The sequence below is a fragment of the Clupea harengus genome, unplaced genomic scaffold (assembly GCF_900700415.2).
Source record: "Clupea harengus unplaced genomic scaffold, Ch_v2.0.2, whole genome shotgun sequence".
NCBI lineage: Eukaryota > Metazoa > Chordata > Actinopteri > Clupeiformes > Clupeidae > Clupea > Clupea harengus.
In genome coordinates this window covers 341-18865 of record NW_024880056.1, presented here as the reverse complement: position 1 = coordinate 18865, position 18525 = coordinate 341, and the positions used below count along the sequence as shown (strand labels likewise).

The 18525-nt window shown below is 42.3% G+C and overlaps 3 protein-coding genes across 3 annotated transcripts; 2 read left to right on the top strand and 1 right to left on the bottom strand.

The window, feature by feature from the left end:
- Window positions 1–671: 671 nt before the first annotated feature.
- Window positions 672–4189, top strand: aldh3b2 (aldehyde dehydrogenase 3 family, member B2). Its single transcript, XM_042706094.1, has 8 exons — window positions 672–809; window positions 1243–1363; window positions 1481–1566; window positions 1684–1765; window positions 2483–2872; window positions 3135–3301; window positions 3580–3679; window positions 3940–4189. Exons 1-8 carry the CDS (start codon window positions 780–782, stop codon window positions 4137–4139), a joined length of 1176 nt encoding a protein of 391 aa, XP_042562028.1. The 5' UTR covers window positions 672–779; the 3' UTR covers window positions 4140–4189.
- A 7630-nt stretch (window positions 4190–11819) lies between these two features.
- mmab (metabolism of cobalamin associated B) lies at window positions 11820–13986 on the bottom strand. Its single transcript, XM_042706092.1, has 9 exons — window positions 13805–13986; window positions 13584–13648; window positions 13290–13383; window positions 13128–13185; window positions 12961–13033; window positions 12668–12765; window positions 12304–12368; window positions 12131–12190; window positions 11820–12043 (listed from the first exon to the last, which is right to left on the bottom strand). The coding sequence occupies exons 1-9, from the start codon at window positions 13906–13908 to the stop codon at window positions 11959–11961; spliced, it is 702 nt and encodes a 233-aa protein (XP_042562026.1). The 5' UTR covers window positions 13909–13986; the 3' UTR covers window positions 11820–11958.
- A 77-nt stretch (window positions 13987–14063) lies between these two features.
- On the top strand, window positions 14064–18261 carry mvk (mevalonate kinase). The gene is made up of 7 exons (XM_042706091.1): window positions 14064–14475; window positions 15050–15197; window positions 15354–15501; window positions 16377–16532; window positions 17023–17126; window positions 17879–17924; window positions 18038–18261. The coding sequence occupies exons 1-7, from the start codon at window positions 14398–14400 to the stop codon at window positions 18252–18254; spliced, it is 897 nt and encodes a 298-aa protein (XP_042562025.1). The 5' UTR covers window positions 14064–14397; the 3' UTR covers window positions 18255–18261.
- Window positions 18262–18525: the final 264 nt, after the last annotated feature.

Below are 18525 nucleotides of genomic sequence, written 5' to 3'. Positions count from 1 at the left end.
AGACCTACGGAATTTGACTAAAGACGGCTACATATTTGTGACTTCTTTGTGGCATTTACATTTTTTTTGTATCTGATTGGTTGCCATAAGGGGTCGTACTTGTCAGTATGCCAGGGTGCTGATATTTATTGAGACTGAACACCGAACAGAGTTCTGTGGCCATATGGAATATGATCCGTGTCCAAAAAAATACAGCATGTCATTCATGTCAGAGAAACGGCCGCATTACATGCAGAAGGTAGGCTGTCCGACTATTGACTTAAAAAGGAACTTCAATAATACTTAGTTCCAACAACTACTTAAATGGTATGTGCAAACAGCTTCATCCGTTGATTACTCTTGAAGGACTCGACACGGAGATCTCTGCTTGAAGACTGGTCCAGGGGAATGTGCCGAAACACTGAAGAGGGCCAGAGCAGCCTTCCAGTCTGGCCGAACAGCGAATGAGTGCTTTAGACTGGCCCAGCTGAACGCCGTTATACGTTTGGTCTTGGAGCATGAGTGTGACTTTGTTGAATCACTTGGAAGGGACCTGCACAAGGTAAACAGGGGGCACTACAAATATGCGGGACTATCTATCTATTATCTGTTGACTTTACAGATATCGGATCACACATTGGTATCCATAAACAGTATCGTTTTTATAGTCTTAAATGTGTATGCTCACCTCTCTTTTATATTGTGTTGGATTTTGTCAGCCTCGCTTTGAGACAGTTGTTTCAGAGTTGATTCTGGTGAAGAATGAAGCTCTCTATGCCATCAACAACCTTCGGAAATGGATGGAGCCTCAACGTGTTGAGAAAAACCTGGTGCGAAAATGCATTAAACTTTCACGTTAAAGTTCAGATTGCATATAATGGGCTGCATACAGTTAATGTTATATAGCAGCGTGCAAATTATAAGAGACTCAGACTTCTTAGTAGGTTGAACGGAAAAAAACACTCCCATCTGTTACAAAGGTCTACATTGTGCTGGAGGACCCAATGCAGATTATAGGGCAATCTAGGGGAGGTTCTTCAAGTTTAGCCTGGGCATGGCTGTTTTTTCCTGTCATAACATCGTGGCACACTTGGCAAAGATATAAAAAAAGACAATACAATATAGTTCCCATCTCACTGATTCTTCTGTAGGTATACAGTAAATGCTCCTAAACTTCCCCTTTGGCAGCATTTACAGGACAGATATGGGAATGTTGCCCTTGAAAGATTCTGTTTTTAAACCAGTCTGTGTTGTATGGGCCAGTCCACAGCTCTGGATGAATGCATGGTGGTGAGCGAGCCTCTTGGCACAGTACTGATCCTCAGGTCCTGGGCATGCCCTGTTCAGCTCTGCCTGGTGCCACTAATTGGAGCCATAGCTGCAGGTACAGACAGTTTAGTTTCTGTCTTTTCTTTTTTAAATGTCAGTTGGTCTGTAGGCCTACCATGTGTCATCATATGTGTGCATGCGTGCGTGTGTGTGTGTGTTTGCATGTATGCAGGGAATTGTGTGGTCATCAGCCCCTCTGAACACTGTACTCACACAGCAGAGCTCCTTCACAGACTTCTACCCTCTTACCTGGATAATGTGAGTGCTAATTTCTTTAAAAGGTCTTGCCCAAACCTCTGGCTCATGTATACAGCACAACAGTACAGTGTCTCCCTTCTCTTGATAAGATCATCAATCCTCTCCCTCCTTCCTTAGGAGTGCTACCATATTGTACTTGCAGGGACGAATGACTTTTCTGAGATAGTGGAATTGAAGTTTGATCATATCTTCTTCTCTGGTAAAACTTTTGTATCATTCTTCAGTTAATGTTAATGTACACAACGTCCATGCATTTACATTCAATCATTTAGTCGTTTAATGGACCTGTCTATCGTGCAAAGTGTTATGAAGACGTCTGGTTTGATAAAAAGGTAATTAACGCAGGGAACTGCCTGAGGAAACCTCACACAAGTACCTCTGAGCACCAGACCCATATACTGTAACACATTTGTAGCTCCATACATAAAGGTGTGGTCTGCCATTTTACTTTACGCTTTTTGTCAAATTCAGCGAATAGGTTCTCACTGTCTTCTAGCTGTCCATTCTGTGTGTGCACGCTCAAATAAATTCTGGTGTTCGTCACACAGTCCTGGCTCTGGAAATAGGAAACAGTTGCTCAAACCAAGCGATGCACTATTCCAGCCAATCAAAACAGAACAGGAGCACGGAAGGGAGGGGTGCCATTTGATTGGCTGTTGTGCTCAAACATCAACAACCTTTCACCAGAATCGGGGACTGTGCCTTTAAAGCTTAGAAGAGGCGCGACCAACCCAAACCTTTAAAACGCTCAGTTGAGACCTGTAGTTGTGAGTGATGAATAGGGAAGTGAGTATTGAAGGTATTCAGCATGAGATACTAACACTATGTGATTGTCACTAAGTACAACATGAGTCTGACCTCCCAATCACAATACCACTGTGTATCACCGTGACCAGTTCTGCGTTGTGTTACGCAGGCACTCGCGAGGAGGGCACCAAGGTGTCTCTGGCCGCAGCCCGCAATCTCACACCAGTCACTCTCGTGCTAAGTGGGAAGAACCCGTGCTACGTAGACCAGAACTGCGACATCAACACTACGGCGCGCCGGATCACCTGGGCCCGGTTCCACAACGGCGGGCAGAGCATGGCCTCGCCGGACTATGTGCTGTGTCATGTGGATGCCAAGGAACGGCTACTGCAGGCCCTGCGCTGCGCCGTGCTCATCTTCTATGGCTCTGACCCACGTGAGTCCCGCAGCTACGGCCGCCTGGTGAATATGGAGAACTTCAGCCGTGTCAGAGACCTGCTCTGGAGGTCAGGGAAGGTGGTGATGGGTGGCCATGTGAATGAAGTGGAGAAATATGTCGGTGAGTGGCACATTCAATTTGGACATTTGCAAATCCACTTGATTTCTCAAATACAGTATGTAGTGTCAGAGATAGCCTTGTGACTGAAAAATGGATTACATACAGCTGTGTATTTCATGTCTGTTGTGGAGATTGTTAATCATTTAATGTGTATTCAGACTCATGGTTTCTCAATGATCTGCCTTGTTGTTTGGCATGCGTTTTGTTTGTAGTGTAGTCAGAGGATGTGTTTTATCTAAATTACTTTTTCGTTTGTCTTTAGCACCGACAATATTGTCAGATGTGACGGAGACAGATCCAGTTATGCATCAGGAGTATTTCGGCCCGATCCTTCCTGTCCTGACAGTGGAAAATGTGGATGAGGCCATCTCCTTCATCAACAAAAGAGACAAGCCTTTGTGTGTTTATGCGTATTCCAGCAACAGCAAGGTGAATGGCAGCTGTAACAACTCAGAAATGCACACGTGACAATAACAGTATCCAGCAGAGTAAATCTCTGCCGACACCTTAAGAGACGTGCTAGCGACAGATGCTAGGACCCAAGGGTTTTAGCCTCCTTGCTGGCACCCCCGCCTCCCATGTCCAAGAGTTGTGAGTTCGAGTCCAGTGCGGGACTGTGATGTCTATATAACATAGTTCACACACCCACACACACGCATGGTTGAGCAGTGACTGATGCAGGCTTTCTTTCTATCTCTGTTCTGCAGGTGATTTCCAGGCTAATGAATGAGACCTCCAGTGGAAGCTTCTGCTCAAATGACAGCGTCTTGCAGAGTCTCATGCCCTGCCTACCCTTTGGAGGAGTGGGTGAGTCTGGATTTGAAGTGTTTTGTCTAAAGCAAGACTAGGATTTGAAAATGACAAAAGTTTGTTGTATCGGCATCCACTGCCGGCTAATGTGAATTGATGTTGTGGGACTAGATGCAACAGGACTACATTTGCTATAACTTTTGGTGTGGAGTGCTTGACAAAACATTAGGCAAAATGTCTTATAAACACTGCCTACATTCTTTGGGGGGTAAATAAACCAAAAACTAAACCAAAAACTGAACCAAAATTAATTTCAGGTCCAAGTGGGATGGGCTCTTACCATGGACAGTGCAGCTTTAAAACCTTCTCTCACAAGAAGTCCTGCCTTTTGCGGGGCACTCGGATTGAGTGTTTTACCTACCTGCGCTACCCACCATATGATGAGCGCAACCTGTCCCTCATGACCTGGGCCAACACACTAACACAGAAGAGCCAGGGCTGGTGTCAAATCCTATGAAGGCCTGGATGGAACAGTTAGTATGGTCCTAATAAAGAATCTGTCCGGTACCTTGTCTGTGTCCATGTTCCCACCAGCTTCATAGCAACTACAGGGACTGAATATAAGGAATACTATTGGAAAACAAAAAAGTCAGACAAGAAGTGACCTGAATCCCAGACACTGTTCATGATACGATGCATAAAAGATGAACTTAATTAATTGGGAAAAAATCGTATTCATACATCTCTGACTCTAATTAAAAGCCTATTGATCTGCTTTTGTTCTGAGGTTCTTGGTAGTTTCAGTTTAAATAAAAAGATACATGCATTGAATTCACAGAATATCAAGACCAGTGTCTGTATTTGATTTAGGGATTTCCCCACTTTCTCCTAAACACACATGGATGTAATTCAGGTCTACTGTTGATGCTTTCAGCCTCTCCCTCTTTCATGGTGGCATACCTGGCCAGTGTGAATACTCACATAGTCTGTATGGAAATTTATAAAGGTTTTATATTACTTGATGGATTGTATCTATCTCTACCTGTAAAAATTGGCAACATCAGACCAGCCTCGAGTCTGAGTGAACAGTAAGGAGCCACACTGAAAGAAAAATGTAGAGATATTTGCAACATTACCCAAAAAGGCATTATAGCAAAATGGGAATACAACACATTTCAAACTAAGTGTACACTTGGATCAGTGTATAGCCTGAAATGTATAATAACTAAGCTGACTAAGCTCTCTGACATGTTCATTTGTTTTTCCATACAAAAGAAACACCCCATGAGGGCATGATGTGGGTTGGGTATAATAGCAAGATGGACATATTTTTCTGAATTAAATACTGATGCCTAATGCCTCATAGAACATATATTTGCATATTAAGGTTAAAGCAACAGTATGCAGGCACCATATTTTGAGTTATGTTTTGGTATCATCTTCAAACTCATTTGGAAGGTATATGATCGCATGAAGGACACACCTCTCATTTCCACTAGCCATCCAAGCGAGAAACCACCCAAATAAGGCAGGGGGTGAGTCAGCAGTGTCACAGCTCCTGCCAAAAGAACATGTAAACCACGAAGAAGAGATTATGTACAATATTCATATTATGCACAGCTACTGCTAATTAATTAAACTTAGTTAAAGCATTACTACCAACTGCAATGTTTTCCTCAGTTCATCAGCGATCATGTCCTCAGGCCATTGCTGTTGATGTCCTTAGCTCATCATTGGTAATGTTGTTCTCAGGTCATCATTGGTAATGTTGTTCTCAGCTCATCATTGGTAATGTTGTTCTCAGGTCATCATTGGTAATGTTGTTCTCAGGTCATCATTGTAAATGTTGTTCTCAGGTCAGCATTAGTAATTTTGTCCTCATGCCATCACTGTTGATGTAATCCTTAGGTCATCATTGGCAATATCCTCAAGCCATTGTTAGTAATGTTGTTCTCAGGTCATCATTGGTAATGTCCTCAGGCCGCTATTTGTTCGTTGTCATCAATGGTCATGTTGTCGACAGATTTTTTTGTTCTCAACCTTGCTCATCATGGCTAATGTTCTCAGGTCATCATCAGTAACGTTGTCCTCAGGCCACTGTTGGTAATGTCGTCTTCAGATAATAATTGTTAATGTCAGGTCATTGTTGGTTATTTTGTCCGGTGATTTGATGAACAGCTTAAGTTGTGCAACCTTTATAGACGTTGATTTCTAATCCATATAACATTAGATTTTATATTCATGAGACACACACAAGCTGTGTAGTGTAACTTATTAGTTCAACACCCATCTTACATTTTGATATTTAGAACTGAACAAAGTCTTTACAGGCTTGTGGGAGAAAACATCCAACATAAAATAAAATGGGATTGTGTACAGAAAATGATTTCAGGAAGTGCTTCAGTAGTAGCAGCATATTTCAAACACTTAGAAGAATTTCTGTGTAATGAGTGTCGTAAAGAACAGGACCACATTTTTGACCAGAAAATGGAAATCCTTTCAATGGTGGAGGCGGAGTAAAACATGTCTAAAATGTCAAACATCATTGACATAAAAAAACACCTCAAAACTCTGATCTGACGTGCAACTAAATGTTACAGAGTGGTGGAGGAGAGTGAAGAGAAGAGAGTGGCAACCACAGTTGACACACCATCTCATACCTTCCACCTCCATGGTTTGAAGTCTCACAACCTTCAGTCTACTGAATCTCCTCAAATTTCCAACCCAGATACACAGGTTGGTAGGCTCTCCAAAGTCTTACAATACCTGCATAAGAATTGCTCTTCGTCCCCACCAAGAAAATTATGCTAATTGACCCTGGTAGCACTCCATAAAAAAGAACACTAAATAAACTTTCTTCACGCAGGTTTGACCCAACCCAACTACAATTATGGACATGATAAATGATTAACACAACAGCACTTTGTTTTTGTTAAAATCTATATTTTGAGCCTTTTGATTTAAACTCTTTCGTAATAAATACTCTAAACTCTCTGACTAAGCCTAGACAGACAGAAATTTCAAGGGAAATTTCAGCTTTTTTCTGGTAGAATAAATGACAATAAAAAGGACAAAACCCCTGGCATTGTTTGTATTATATACAAATATTTTCCAAATTCCATACAAACATTATCGTTTATGTCTTGTCTTCTTCATTTCCTGTTTGTTAGAATTGCTGCAACCTGCCGAATTTTTCTACCTACCGATTAGCCTACTACTCTCTATTCTTAATCTTCCAAAAAACCCGGAGAATTTTTATTTTTAATCTTCTAAAAGATTCAAGCTCAGACTATCGTTCTTGATCGAAGCATTCACCGTCAGGATTTGAGGCCATCTTCAAAAGTTTTCAAAAAACAAAACAAACTCTGCTGGATTTAACCTCTACTGAATTTAACCTCTACTGGATTAAACCCCCGACTCTCGTTCTTTATCGACGGATTCATCATCGGTATTTAAGAATTTCTCTGCTGGACTATCATCTTAATCTCCAGGTAACCCTTAGGGGAAAAAACTTTTTGCGGTGAAAGACACCTACAATTAATTTAACTGCCAACTCGCAGGTTAGCGGAAGGCGCTGTCGTTCTTTTAACAGAAGGCAGAAGAAGAATTTTATCCTACAAACAGTAGGTTTTTGCTTCTTCCTGTGAGCTTGGAGTTGTATAGATCGCTAAATTAAATTAACACTACCTGTTCTCATTCTGACTCTGAACAGCTAGCAAGCCTAGCAAGCAAACACCAGCTAAAGCTTAACGTTTGACTACCTCACCGCGAGTCACCGCGACATCGTAGCAAACAAAACACATAAACTCAAGTTTTTGCCTCTCATCTGACATCGCCACGATGCCTTCCCTCAGTGGTGCACCTGGATGCGACTCCTGCCTCCTGCTCAGACAGAAGGTAGTAGAACTAGAAGTCAGGTTAGCGAACCTCTACCAGATCAAGCTGGATGAGCAGTTCATTGACTCCATTGTATCTGTGGGTCCTCTTCACACACACACACATACTGGACATCTCGATTCCACTCTGCCCTGCATGAACACAAACCCAGACCACACCACTGCTCCCTGGCCACTGGTGGGGACCAAGCCCACCCTGCCGGTGAACTCCACTCCTCACCAGCCATGGAGAACAGCTGGCAGAAGCAAGCGTGATGGAAGGCGGTCGGGACGACACACTGAGCCAGGCCAGCCCCTGAAACTGGGAAACCGCTACACCACACTGATGAATGAGGAGGAGCCCCCTGGGCTTGATGACACCCCTCCTCAGCCCGCCCTGCAACGCCCCCGCAGACCGGCTCCAGAGAAACAACGGCATCACACTGACATCCAGCATCGCCCACGCCGCCCTGCTTCCCATCCTGGGCCCTCAACACAGTCAGCATCCCCTAGACGGCTTCTCCCGCTTGACATGACAACCTCCACCCTTGTCATTGGCAGCTCCATGATCAGAGATGTCTACATCCCCCCTTCACCAAGCGGTCCCTGCAAGGTCCACTGCTTCCCCGGAGCGAGGGTCCGTGACATTCAACGTAGACTCCCAAGCATCCTCGCCGGCTACACCAAGGTCAGCACCATAATTGTACATGTGGGCACAAACGACATCAGAGCAAGACAGACAGAAGTCCTGAAGGCAGACTTCACAGCCCTCCTCACTACCCTCATGGACACAGGAAGACGGATCGTCATCTCTGGGCCTCTCCCTACCTACCGGAGAGGCGCTGAGAGATGGTCAAGACTTTTCAACCTCCACACCTGGCTGCGAGCGACCTGCGCTTCATTAGACATTGACTGTGTTAACAACTTTGACCTGTTCTGGGAGAGGCCCAGCCTGCTGAAGCATGATGGCCTCCACCCAAACCGGATCGGAGCCAGTCTGCTGTCGGACAACATGAAGACCACAGGCTGCTTCATATAATATTATGGCATGCGCCTATAATCCTATTCCAGTTTTAATCTCTACCCAACGCACAGTTAAAAACAAAGGCCATAGATACAATAGAAACAATAGAAGCCCAGCAAATATTCTATCTATACCCCGGCATATTCCTCCTTCCTGTGAGCCACTATATCCAGAAAATATTTCAATGGCAATACTAAATATTAGGTCACTATCAGGGAAAACATTTCTCATTAACGATCTTATATGTGAACGTAAATTAGACTGTATGTTTTTAACAGAAACCTGGCTAAACAAAAATGGGTCTGCAGCTCTTATTGAAGCATCCCCTCCCAATTATAGCTTTTTTCAGTCCATTAAAACAGGTAAAAAAGGGGGCGGGACAGCCACCATAACCACGGATGCCCTGTGCTGCAGGAGCATCTCCTTCGATGATTTTGCCTCATTTGAATATCATGCCATAGTTCTAAAGTGCCAGCCTCCTGTTCTGACAGTAACTGTGTATAGGCCACCCAAGCAATGTCCCACTTTTCTAACAGACTTTTCAGAACTACTCTCCATTATACACACAAACTACGACAAAATTATTATCACTGGTGATTTTAACATACATGTTGATAATGGGAACGACTCAAAGGCCCGGGATTTTATGAATCTCTTGAATTCCATGGACTTTACACAACACATCACTGAACCCACTCACAACCGTGGCCACACCCTTGATCTAGTTATTACAAAGGGTCTTACAACTGTTATATCGTCTATCTGTGACCTTGCTCTTTCTGACCACTTTTGTATTTTCTTTACAGCACTGGTACCTAAAGTTAGAAATAGTGCTGAATGTTTTATTAAGAAACGCTATCTTAACTCTGCAGCAGCTGAGAATTTCAAAGTAATGATGAACATAACTAGTGCAAAAAACCCAGATACGGGGCCATCATGTGTTAATGATCTAGTAACTACTCTAAATACAAAATTAAGGACAGCACTTGACTCTGTAGCACCATTGAAACAAAAAAAGGTTTTAGCCAAACAAAAAGCTCCATGGAGAAATGAGGAAATGATTAAACTTAAGAGATCCTGCAGAAGGTCTGAGCGTACATGGAGAAAGACCAAGCTACAGGTCCACCTTGATATCTTTAAGGATAAACTTTCAGTCTTTAATAAAGCAATAAGAAATGCTAGGAAGGATCATTTCTCTAATTTGATATCTACAAATTCTAACAATTCCAGGGTCCTCTTTTCAACAATAGACAGCCTTATAAATCCTGCACCTAAAGTAGATGATAGTCTCTTTTCCACCTCCAAATGTGAGGAATTTGCAGCATTCTTCAGAGATAAGATAACGAACATTAGGAAAAATATTGCTCAAGAAATTCCAAATGTCTTGTTTTCTGATCCCCTTCCACCATGCTGTAACAGTATGAGCTTTTTTGCACTGGCTGATATAGAAATGCTGAGCAAAGTAGTGTCACAACTGAAGCCGTCTACATGCCCTCTTGATCCCCTTCCCACCAAATTTTTTAAGACCATCTTTGACTCTGTGTCTAAGGACATTCTAGCCATTATAAACTGTTCCCTGCTTACAGGTATTTTCCCATCAGAACTTAAAACTGCCCTGGTGAGACCCCTCCTGAAGAAAAGCAATTTAGACTCTTCAGTTCTAAACAATTTTAGACCCATCTCTAACCTTCCCTTTCTAAGCAAAATCCTGGAAAAAATTGTCTTTAAACAGTTAAATAATTTCCTAGATGCTAACTGTGCATTTGACACCTTCCAATCTGGTTTTCGCTCCAATCATAGCACAGAAACGGCATTAGTCAAGGTTGTAAATGATCTCAGGATTAATGCTGACTCCAAAAAACTATCTGTCTTGGCCCTTCTGGATCTGAGCGCAGCCTTTGATACTGTTGATCACAATATCCTTATTGATAGACTTGAAAATTGGGTTGGCCTCACTGGTCCGGTCCTAAACTGGTTTAGGACCTATCTAACTGGCCGGGAATACTTTGTCGCCCTCGGAGACCACAGCTCAAAAAACATTTATGACCTGTGGGGTCCCTCAAGGATCCATTTTAGGGCCCTTACTTTTCAGTCTATACATGCTACCCCTTGGTAGTGTAATTAGGAGGCACAACATCGACTATCATAGCTATGCAGATGACACCCAGCTCTATATTTCTGTAACACCCAACAACTACAGCTCTATTGATTGTTTGGTAAATTGCATTTCTGATATAAATATGGATGTCACAAAACTTTCTCCAGCTAAACCAAGATAAAACAGAGGTATTAGTCATTGGTGAAAAAAACGAGAGAGAGAAACTAACTGCACACTTAAAAACACTAGCACTTAACACCAAGCACCAAGCCAGAAACCTAGGCGTCATACTTGACTCAGATCTCAATTTTGAAACCCATATCAAAAATATAATTAAAACATCTTTTTATCACTTAAGAAACATTGCTAAGGTGCAACCGTTTCTCGCTCAGGCTGACACCGAAAGACTGATGCACGCGTTTATCACGAGCAGGCTAGACTACTGTAACTCGCTTTTGTCTGGTCTACCAAAAAAAGCCATTAGTCAACTACAAACAATACAGAATGCAGCAGCGCGAGTCCTCACTAAAACAAGACGGAGAGCGCACATCACACCAGTATTAAAATCACTGCACTGGCTACCTGTTAGTTTTAGAATAGATTTCAAGGTTCTCCTACTAGTCTATAAATCACTCCATAGTCATGCACCTGAATATATAACAGACATGCTCTCAAGGTACACACCCAGTAGATCCCTGAGGTCCTCCGGCACTGAACTTCTAACAGTTCCAAAAGCCAGGACAAAGAGACATGGGGAAGCAGCTTTTAGTTTCTATGCCCCCAACCTTTGGAACACTCTGCCAGAATACCTAAGAATGGCCGAAACGGTTGAAACCTTTAAACATGCACTTAAGACATACCTCTTTGATCTCGCTTATCACTCGCTTATCACTCATTGTAACTTGTAAAATGTATTTATTTAACATTAATGTAACATTTATTTATTTATTTACTTATCTGTGTCTCTTTACAAGTGTTTGTAACCCCCCCCCAGCAGCTTAGTTTGACGATGACCGTGCTGAGTAGTCCTTTAGGGTGCCAGTGCGGTTAGTACGTTTATTTTATTTTATTCATTTATCTCTTGAAAATCTGTGTTTTTTTTTTTACAAGTGTTTGTAAACACCCCCCCCCCCCCTTTTCTTTCCTACTGTGAGGCGCATTGTGTTACTTCCTTGTATGAAATGCGCCGTACAAATAAAGTTTGATTTGATTTGATTTGATTTAATAGTTCAAGGTCAAATAAAGATACGTGAAATTAATTCACAGCCCAAAAAAAAAAAATCCAGTCTCTGCATCTCATTTAGGAATTTACCCACTTTCTCCTAAACGCACATGGATGTCATTCAGGTCTACTGTAGATGCTTTCAGCCGCTCCCTCTTTCATGGCGGCGTACCTGGCCAGTGTGAACAGGTAGTCACTCAGTCTGTGTGGAAATTAAAGAGAGTTAACAATTGTAATGTGATTAATAAGGACCCTGCATTAGGTAGGTTTTGATGGGTTACATCACTACCTGTTTAGAAACTTGGCAACGTCGGGATCAGCCTCTCCTGAGCGAACAATAGGAGCCACACTGAAATGAACAACAAAAAGGAAGTGAAAGAAAGGAAGGTAAAAAATATGCACAACATTACCTGAGCTAGTGTGAGTGTGTCCGTGCATTCTCTAATAGAGATCGTTGCTAACCTTCGCTCTGCCTTACGACACACTGCGCGAGCCACGTGCAGAGACGCACTGCTCTTTCCTCCAGACTGCAGGATTGAAAACACATCCACAAATACACATTCCTCAATACACATCACTCTGTCAGTACCTTGTGGATATTATCTATTACATGATGACATCATACCATTAATAAACGGTAAAGTTGGACTTCAACTCTTTTGCAACTCTTTTGCTTAAATGCATACACAACACCATTGACTTTGAACAGTATATGGACAAAAGTTACTTAGATGGTACCATGACAAATTTAAACTCAACAAGAGACATGCTTTACATGTACTCAATGCAACACATATTTACTTATAATCACTCTAGTGAACCTTACAGGTAATATGAAATTAGTCAGTGGTGGCAGCTCCTCTGTGTACTTGTCAATCCAACTCTCGAGGTCTGACACAGGCTGGGGACTAAACTTGGTCTTGACTGTGAAAAGAAATTAAAAAGAGACGGGTTTTAATTAATAAAAATGTCAGTCCACCACAGAAGCAGACACAGATTCAAAGTAGGCCCAAAGCAGTGTGTCTCCCCTGTTACCCTGTGTGTGGCCTATATTGTCTCAAACACCTAGGTTGGTCATGATGAGCCTAATAGACTATCAACTACCTTTAACATATTTACCTCTGTGACTCTCTCTAGCTGATGAAAGAGGGGTAGCAACATTAGATCCCACATCTTGCAACACACACTGAATCTGTATACACACAAAGTAAGGATGATCAGCATTTCAGAACAGAGCACAGAAGATATAAATACACATGTGCAATACAACGGACAGTGGCACAGACCTTCTCAAGTTCTTCTATGAATGGATGTCCCTTGTCCTTGCAAAATTCCCTTGCCAACCTTTGGAAGGAATGCAGGGGGTCACTGAAATGCAACGAATGCCTAAACCAAACACCTTGCTTTCCTATTATTTTTAAGCCAACATTGAAGTTCATTGAATCTACCCTATGGCGGACGACAACTCATCTGTAGCTCCCAAAGCCTCGAAAATGCAGTCTTCTTTTGGCCTTCTCTCACCAGTGAATGTGCTGGAAAATCCTACATTTGGGGGCAAAAAAACAGGCATGAGTGGTCTCAGAGTCCTGACCATGACCTCGTCTTGAAAGTAACGTAATCGATTTTGCAATAATTATAACAACACTCGGTTAATCAGTACATGTTTCAGGAATAGTCAAAGTCACGAATAGCTTTTACGTTTTAGGTGATAGTGTACTGAACCGACAATTAAACAGCAACACCTTTATCTCCGGTTTTTGTGTAAATTTTCGGACCTCTACTCTCTTCATCAGACTTGGTGGCAAAGCTTGAATGGGGACAAAAAGAGCATTATTTCGTCGACTTAATGAAATAACCACGTTGCTAAACATCACAGTCAACTGAAACCGTAGCAAACACAAAATACTTTCCTTCCTTCGCTAGATAGCTAGCTACAACGACAAGAAGGCAATTATTCCGTTACCTTCTATATTTGCTACATACACGCCGTATCCTGTACAACTGTGCACACTGTCTTGTCCAAAATATACAGTGCATATGCAACCGGTTTGTCACAGCAACTGCCATTATTGATCAGTTTCGTAACAAGAAGGCAAGGTTGTTGCTCTTGCTATCCTCGTATTTACATTCATAGTGATGTGTCTATGTTCGGCACCCGTAGGAAGAAGGAGGGGCTTATCTGTCACACGACCGAAACGTCTGATAGGCTTTTTAGATCCCCATTATTCCTATTGGTTATTGATTGGTCTGTGCATAAGGCGTTCGGTCCTCATTGGCTCTAATGGGTCTACAGTATGATCATCCGTATGTTGACATGTCATTTCACTTAAACTCAGAATGGCAAGTTCAGAGACTGTATTTGACGTGCTGTGAATCGATTGAAAGCGGTTTTATCTGGACTGAAACGACGTGAACTATTGCTGCGACCTCTAAAATATCTCATGCTGGTTCAGAATGCGTCAGTGACAGCGTGTAAATTAGTTAACGTTACAGCTTCACAGTGGATAGCTAACATCCTGTTGTATTCAGTTGACTGTAATTTAATTGAAGTTCACAATGCACACCATTGACTGCATTGTTTCAGCACCAGGGAAAGCTATCCTTCATGGAGAGCACGCTGTCGTCCACGGGAAGGTGAGTCTGGTGGAATGTTGCTTTCTGATGTTTCATTAGACTAGTCTAGAAGACTTAGAATTCCAGATCTTGCCAGATTTGACCTTAATTAACGATTATATCAAACAAAGTCTTCCCTAATTACAAATTTGTACATGTACCTCAAAATGAAATGTCCATGGCACTGGGGAGATGGTTCTGTATGGTGGTTTACAGACGATGTAACGTACACAGTTCTACAGACTTAGACTTGCGGCAGAAACAGAGCAGGTGCAGTTAGCCCTATGCCTGTCTATATGTAAGTTTGTCTGGTAGCACCAAGCTTGTATTCTTATCCATCCCACACAAAAGATGCTTACTCAGTGTTAGACTGTCAGCACTGTGCACTGTGCCTATTATCGTCTCTTCTTCATATTGATGGTAAGAATTTTAGATGATGGGGGAAAAAAAACATGAAGGCCAGTATCACTGATGCAGTGCCAACGTAGCCTTGAAATATCTGATCAGTCACACTGTTTTCTTCGGAACAAGACTACTTGAACTGACCTAATATTAGGTATTATTATGTGCTGAATTTTGCCTGTAATCATTTCAGGTTGCTCTGGCTGTGAGTTTGAACTTACGAACATTCCTTAAACTTCAAGCTACCTCCACTAGCGAGGTCTGCATCAATCTACCCAACATAAACACCTTTCTGTCCTGGGATGCCAGTGCACTACAACAGTTACTTCAAGACAAAACAAGTAAGTGAATCTGTCAAGTTGGTTGTCTGTATGCTTCATGTGACGTAAATACAACTCCCATTAATCACATCATAGGTAATGTTTGTGTACATGTGTTAGTTTCCCCCAGGTATGAAAATAAACAATCTCTTACTCTACCTGGCATTTATTTTACAGCTAACCATAGGAACTTAAAGGAGCTGGATTCTGAGCTTGTCGGAAGACTAAGAGAGTTAACAGGAATAGAGGAAGGAAGCACGGATGCACGTAACATGGCTGTCTTCGCCTTTCTCTACATGTACCTCTCCATTTTTGCCAAGTCAAAGTAAGAGTGCCACAATAGTCATGTTCTTCTGGGTGTTTGAAGATTTTTTTGTTATGTCGGAAAGTGCCTCTCTTGTCAAGATGTCTGTGTGAGCAAATCTCGACAGACAGGTGTTGTGATGTGTGGCTTTTGTGCTGGCCAAAGAAAACAGTTACTCTGCCCATAGTGCCAATACACCCTGACGGTGGAAAAATAATGAGTTTTTCACTAGACAGAATGCAGGAGTCTTGACAAGCGTGGGTGAGTGGTGCCCAAGGAAAATTAGCAGATTTGTTTATCACTCAGATCCATCAAGAAGCTCTTTTGTTGACAGTCAAGGCTATTTACTGGGGCTTCTTTTGACAGGGCTGTCAGTGTGGGCACCAACAAATGTCACTGAGTCGGCTTTAAATTGCAAGACAATTTAATCCCCTTCTGGAGTGGGCTATGTCTTATCAGCAGGAAATGTCCTTGGTGTAATGACTGCAGCACATATTTATGGTCCATTTCAAACTGGAATTCATGCTTCCTATGAAGAACAATGAAGTAATGCAGTTCAACAGCAGTGGTCTTTTCTACTGTTTTTCTTTGTTGTTGTTTCTGTTGTTCAAGGATGTGATATTCAGTTTGAAGCACTGTAAACATCCTCTCCAGTGCATTCATTTCAGGCTTCATGTGGAAAACAATGAAAAAAAATAGGCTATGCATTTATTTTGTGATTTATGATTATTAAATATTGAATGAATACGGTGAAGTCAACGTCAAATAGAAGTTGTTTGAATGCTTTTTTTTTTTTTTGGTCATCCAACATTAAGTTGAATAGTCTTTCAACACACTCCTAGATGTGTATGTGTGCCCTTTGTCTTGTTCCTGACTGGGAGGGTGATGTGTTGCAGAGCATTACCCAGCTTGACTGTGACTGTCTGGTCAGAGCTTCCCACTGGAGCTGGTCTGGGGTCCAGCGCGGCCTACTGTGCATCTGTAGCTGCTGCACTGCTCTCCACACAGGGGGCCCTCTCTTCTCCTCTGGGGCCAGATGGGGACACGGCCAGGTAACACACGCACGCACGCGCACACGTGCATATTTAAACACACGTACGGGTACACACATGTACATGCATACACACACACACTAACAAACACACATTTTTGCATTTGGCCCATCTACAATGTCCACTTTCATGAAATTGCTAGCTCAGCGACTTTCATACCGTTGATTTGTCAAGCTGTAAAATGTGTTGAGAGAAGAAGGTCAGTACCATCAACGCTGGCCATTTCAGTGCGTTCTCACAATGCTGCTGTCACGGCAGAAACAAGAACATGTCAAATACCTCCTAGTTATTTTCACTATTTACTCCTGGGGTTGATTCATTCGTGTTTGTGCTAAAACCGTAGCCTGGGTCAGATGGCTTATTGTTCCCTTGGTAAGTAGACACAAGCAGTGAGTGTTTGTGTGCTAAAAGTAGACTGCACTACTGAAACAGCTCTGGTTAGTCCTGACTCCAATGCACACTATTGACACGTGTCTTTACTTTGATTCAGCTGGAGTGGCGAGGAGTTGGAGTTGATCAATCAGTGGGCTTTTCAGGGGGAGAGGATCATCCATGGGAACCCCTCAGGAGTCGACAACGCAGTGAGCACATGGGGTAAGACCGGATCAGCACTGCTGCGTCATCATGCTCGCTGTAGTGGCACTCTGTCTGGTTCTGAGTCTTATGTACCACAATTTTGAGTTCAGTCTTAGAAACTATTAATTGACACGCGAGTGAGACGAGTAATTCTTCCATAAAAAATGTTTACTCGGTCAAAAAAACGATGTCGCTTCCAATATCTCTGAGCTCAAATCTAAACTAAAAGTCCAACACGCAGGTATTATACTGACGTAACGCCATCTTATTGGAAGCTTACATTCTGACAACTTATTCAGCTTTTAAATACAATACTAAATTATATAGTTTAACCTAAACATTCTTTCAAATCCTAATGAAATTATTTATCTTCAGATACCTTTTTAAATCTTTTTAAACTAAATTATTATAACACATGAAATCATGAATTTGGCTCTTACACTCGCTCTGCATGGGCTGCTAATCTGATGTGGATGGGTATTTGTGACTGACAGTCATGTCTTAAGCGCTTCCGAGTGATTACCAAAACATCAAACTGTTGAAGAAGACCTGTTTTGCAGGAACTTTGTTGTTCAGTAAGGGCTTAAACATAAATATATTTTCAGTTTTTTCAAGTATTGGGCTTTGAATGTAGTATTTTTAAAGTGTTAATAATTGATAAATTATCATGAGATAGATATTTCCAAAGCCTCTAAAGCGTTTAAACCTTCAACAGATGTTCTGGACCATTTTTGACAGTATTTATTAACAGTTTGACTTCTCTTTCCCAGGAGGTATACTAAGATACCAATCTGGGAAGATTACTCCTTTGCAGAGGTACCTCTCAAAATTAGATTAATGCAACAACAGCGATATGCACATAAACAGCCATCAGAGCATCTTTCAGCATCTTTTTTTACAGCTCATTTTGGCCGTAACTGTCTCCTCAGGGTGCCCACGTTGCGGATTCTCCTCACCAACACCCGAGTTCCACGGAGCACAAAGACACTTGTTGCTGGTGTGAAGGACAAAATTAACAAGGTACTGAAATGGCTGCACCTCACTCCCAGGCCTGTAATTAGTATAACGGCTACCGTTACCTCAGTCGCACTCAGCTCTCTGGGGGTTCAGGGGATTCTATTAAAAAATGAAAAAATAAATAAATAATAAAAAACGACTTGAAAAGCAAGTGCTCTGCAGGCACCCCCAGGTGCTGTTTCCGTGACAACAGTGACAGGTTGGCGGGCGCACAATGGGCTGAATCCAGGTCGGTGGTTGTTTGCTTTGCCGCAGCGATTGTGAAGGACAGGGAGTGAAAGTTTGTGACCTTTTTTGCCGGGAGTCTGCTGTAACATGCACATCACTGCTTACTGCTAAATCAGGAGGCACTAATTGCGCTTCTGAAGGGCTGCCGCTGTGTCGTGCTCTAGCTTTCTGG

Coding starts and splice junctions, on each gene's coding strand:
- mmab (XM_042706092.1), bottom strand. CDS start 13,908: ATGGCAGTTGCTGTGACAAACCGGTTGCATATGCACTGTATATTTTGG. Junction 13,649..13,804: donor GTATGTAGCAAATATAGAAG/GTAACGGAATAA, acceptor TCCCCATTCAAG/CTTTGCCACCAAGTCTGATG. Junction 12,044..12,130: donor GTTGCCAAGTTTCTAAACAG/GTAGTGATGTAA, acceptor ATTTCCACACAG/ACTGAGTGACTACCTGTTCA.
- mvk (XM_042706091.1), top strand. CDS start 14,398: ATGCACACCATTGACTGCATTGTTTCAGCACCAGGGAAAGCTATCCTT. Junction 15,198..15,353: donor GTTACTTCAAGACAAAACAA/GTAAGTGAATCT, acceptor TTTATTTTACAG/CTAACCATAGGAACTTAAAG. Junction 17,925..18,037: donor AAGATTACTCCTTTGCAGAG/GTACCTCTCAAA, acceptor CTGTCTCCTCAG/GGTGCCCACGTTGCGGATTC.
- aldh3b2 (XM_042706094.1), top strand. CDS start 780: ATGGAGCCTCAACGTGTTGAGAAAAACCTG. Junction 1,567..1,683: donor TACCCTCTTACCTGGATAAT/GTGAGTGCTAAT, acceptor CTCCTTCCTTAG/GAGTGCTACCATATTGTACT. Junction 3,680..3,939: donor CCTACCCTTTGGAGGAGTGG/GTGAGTCTGGAT, acceptor AATTAATTTCAG/GTCCAAGTGGGATGGGCTCT.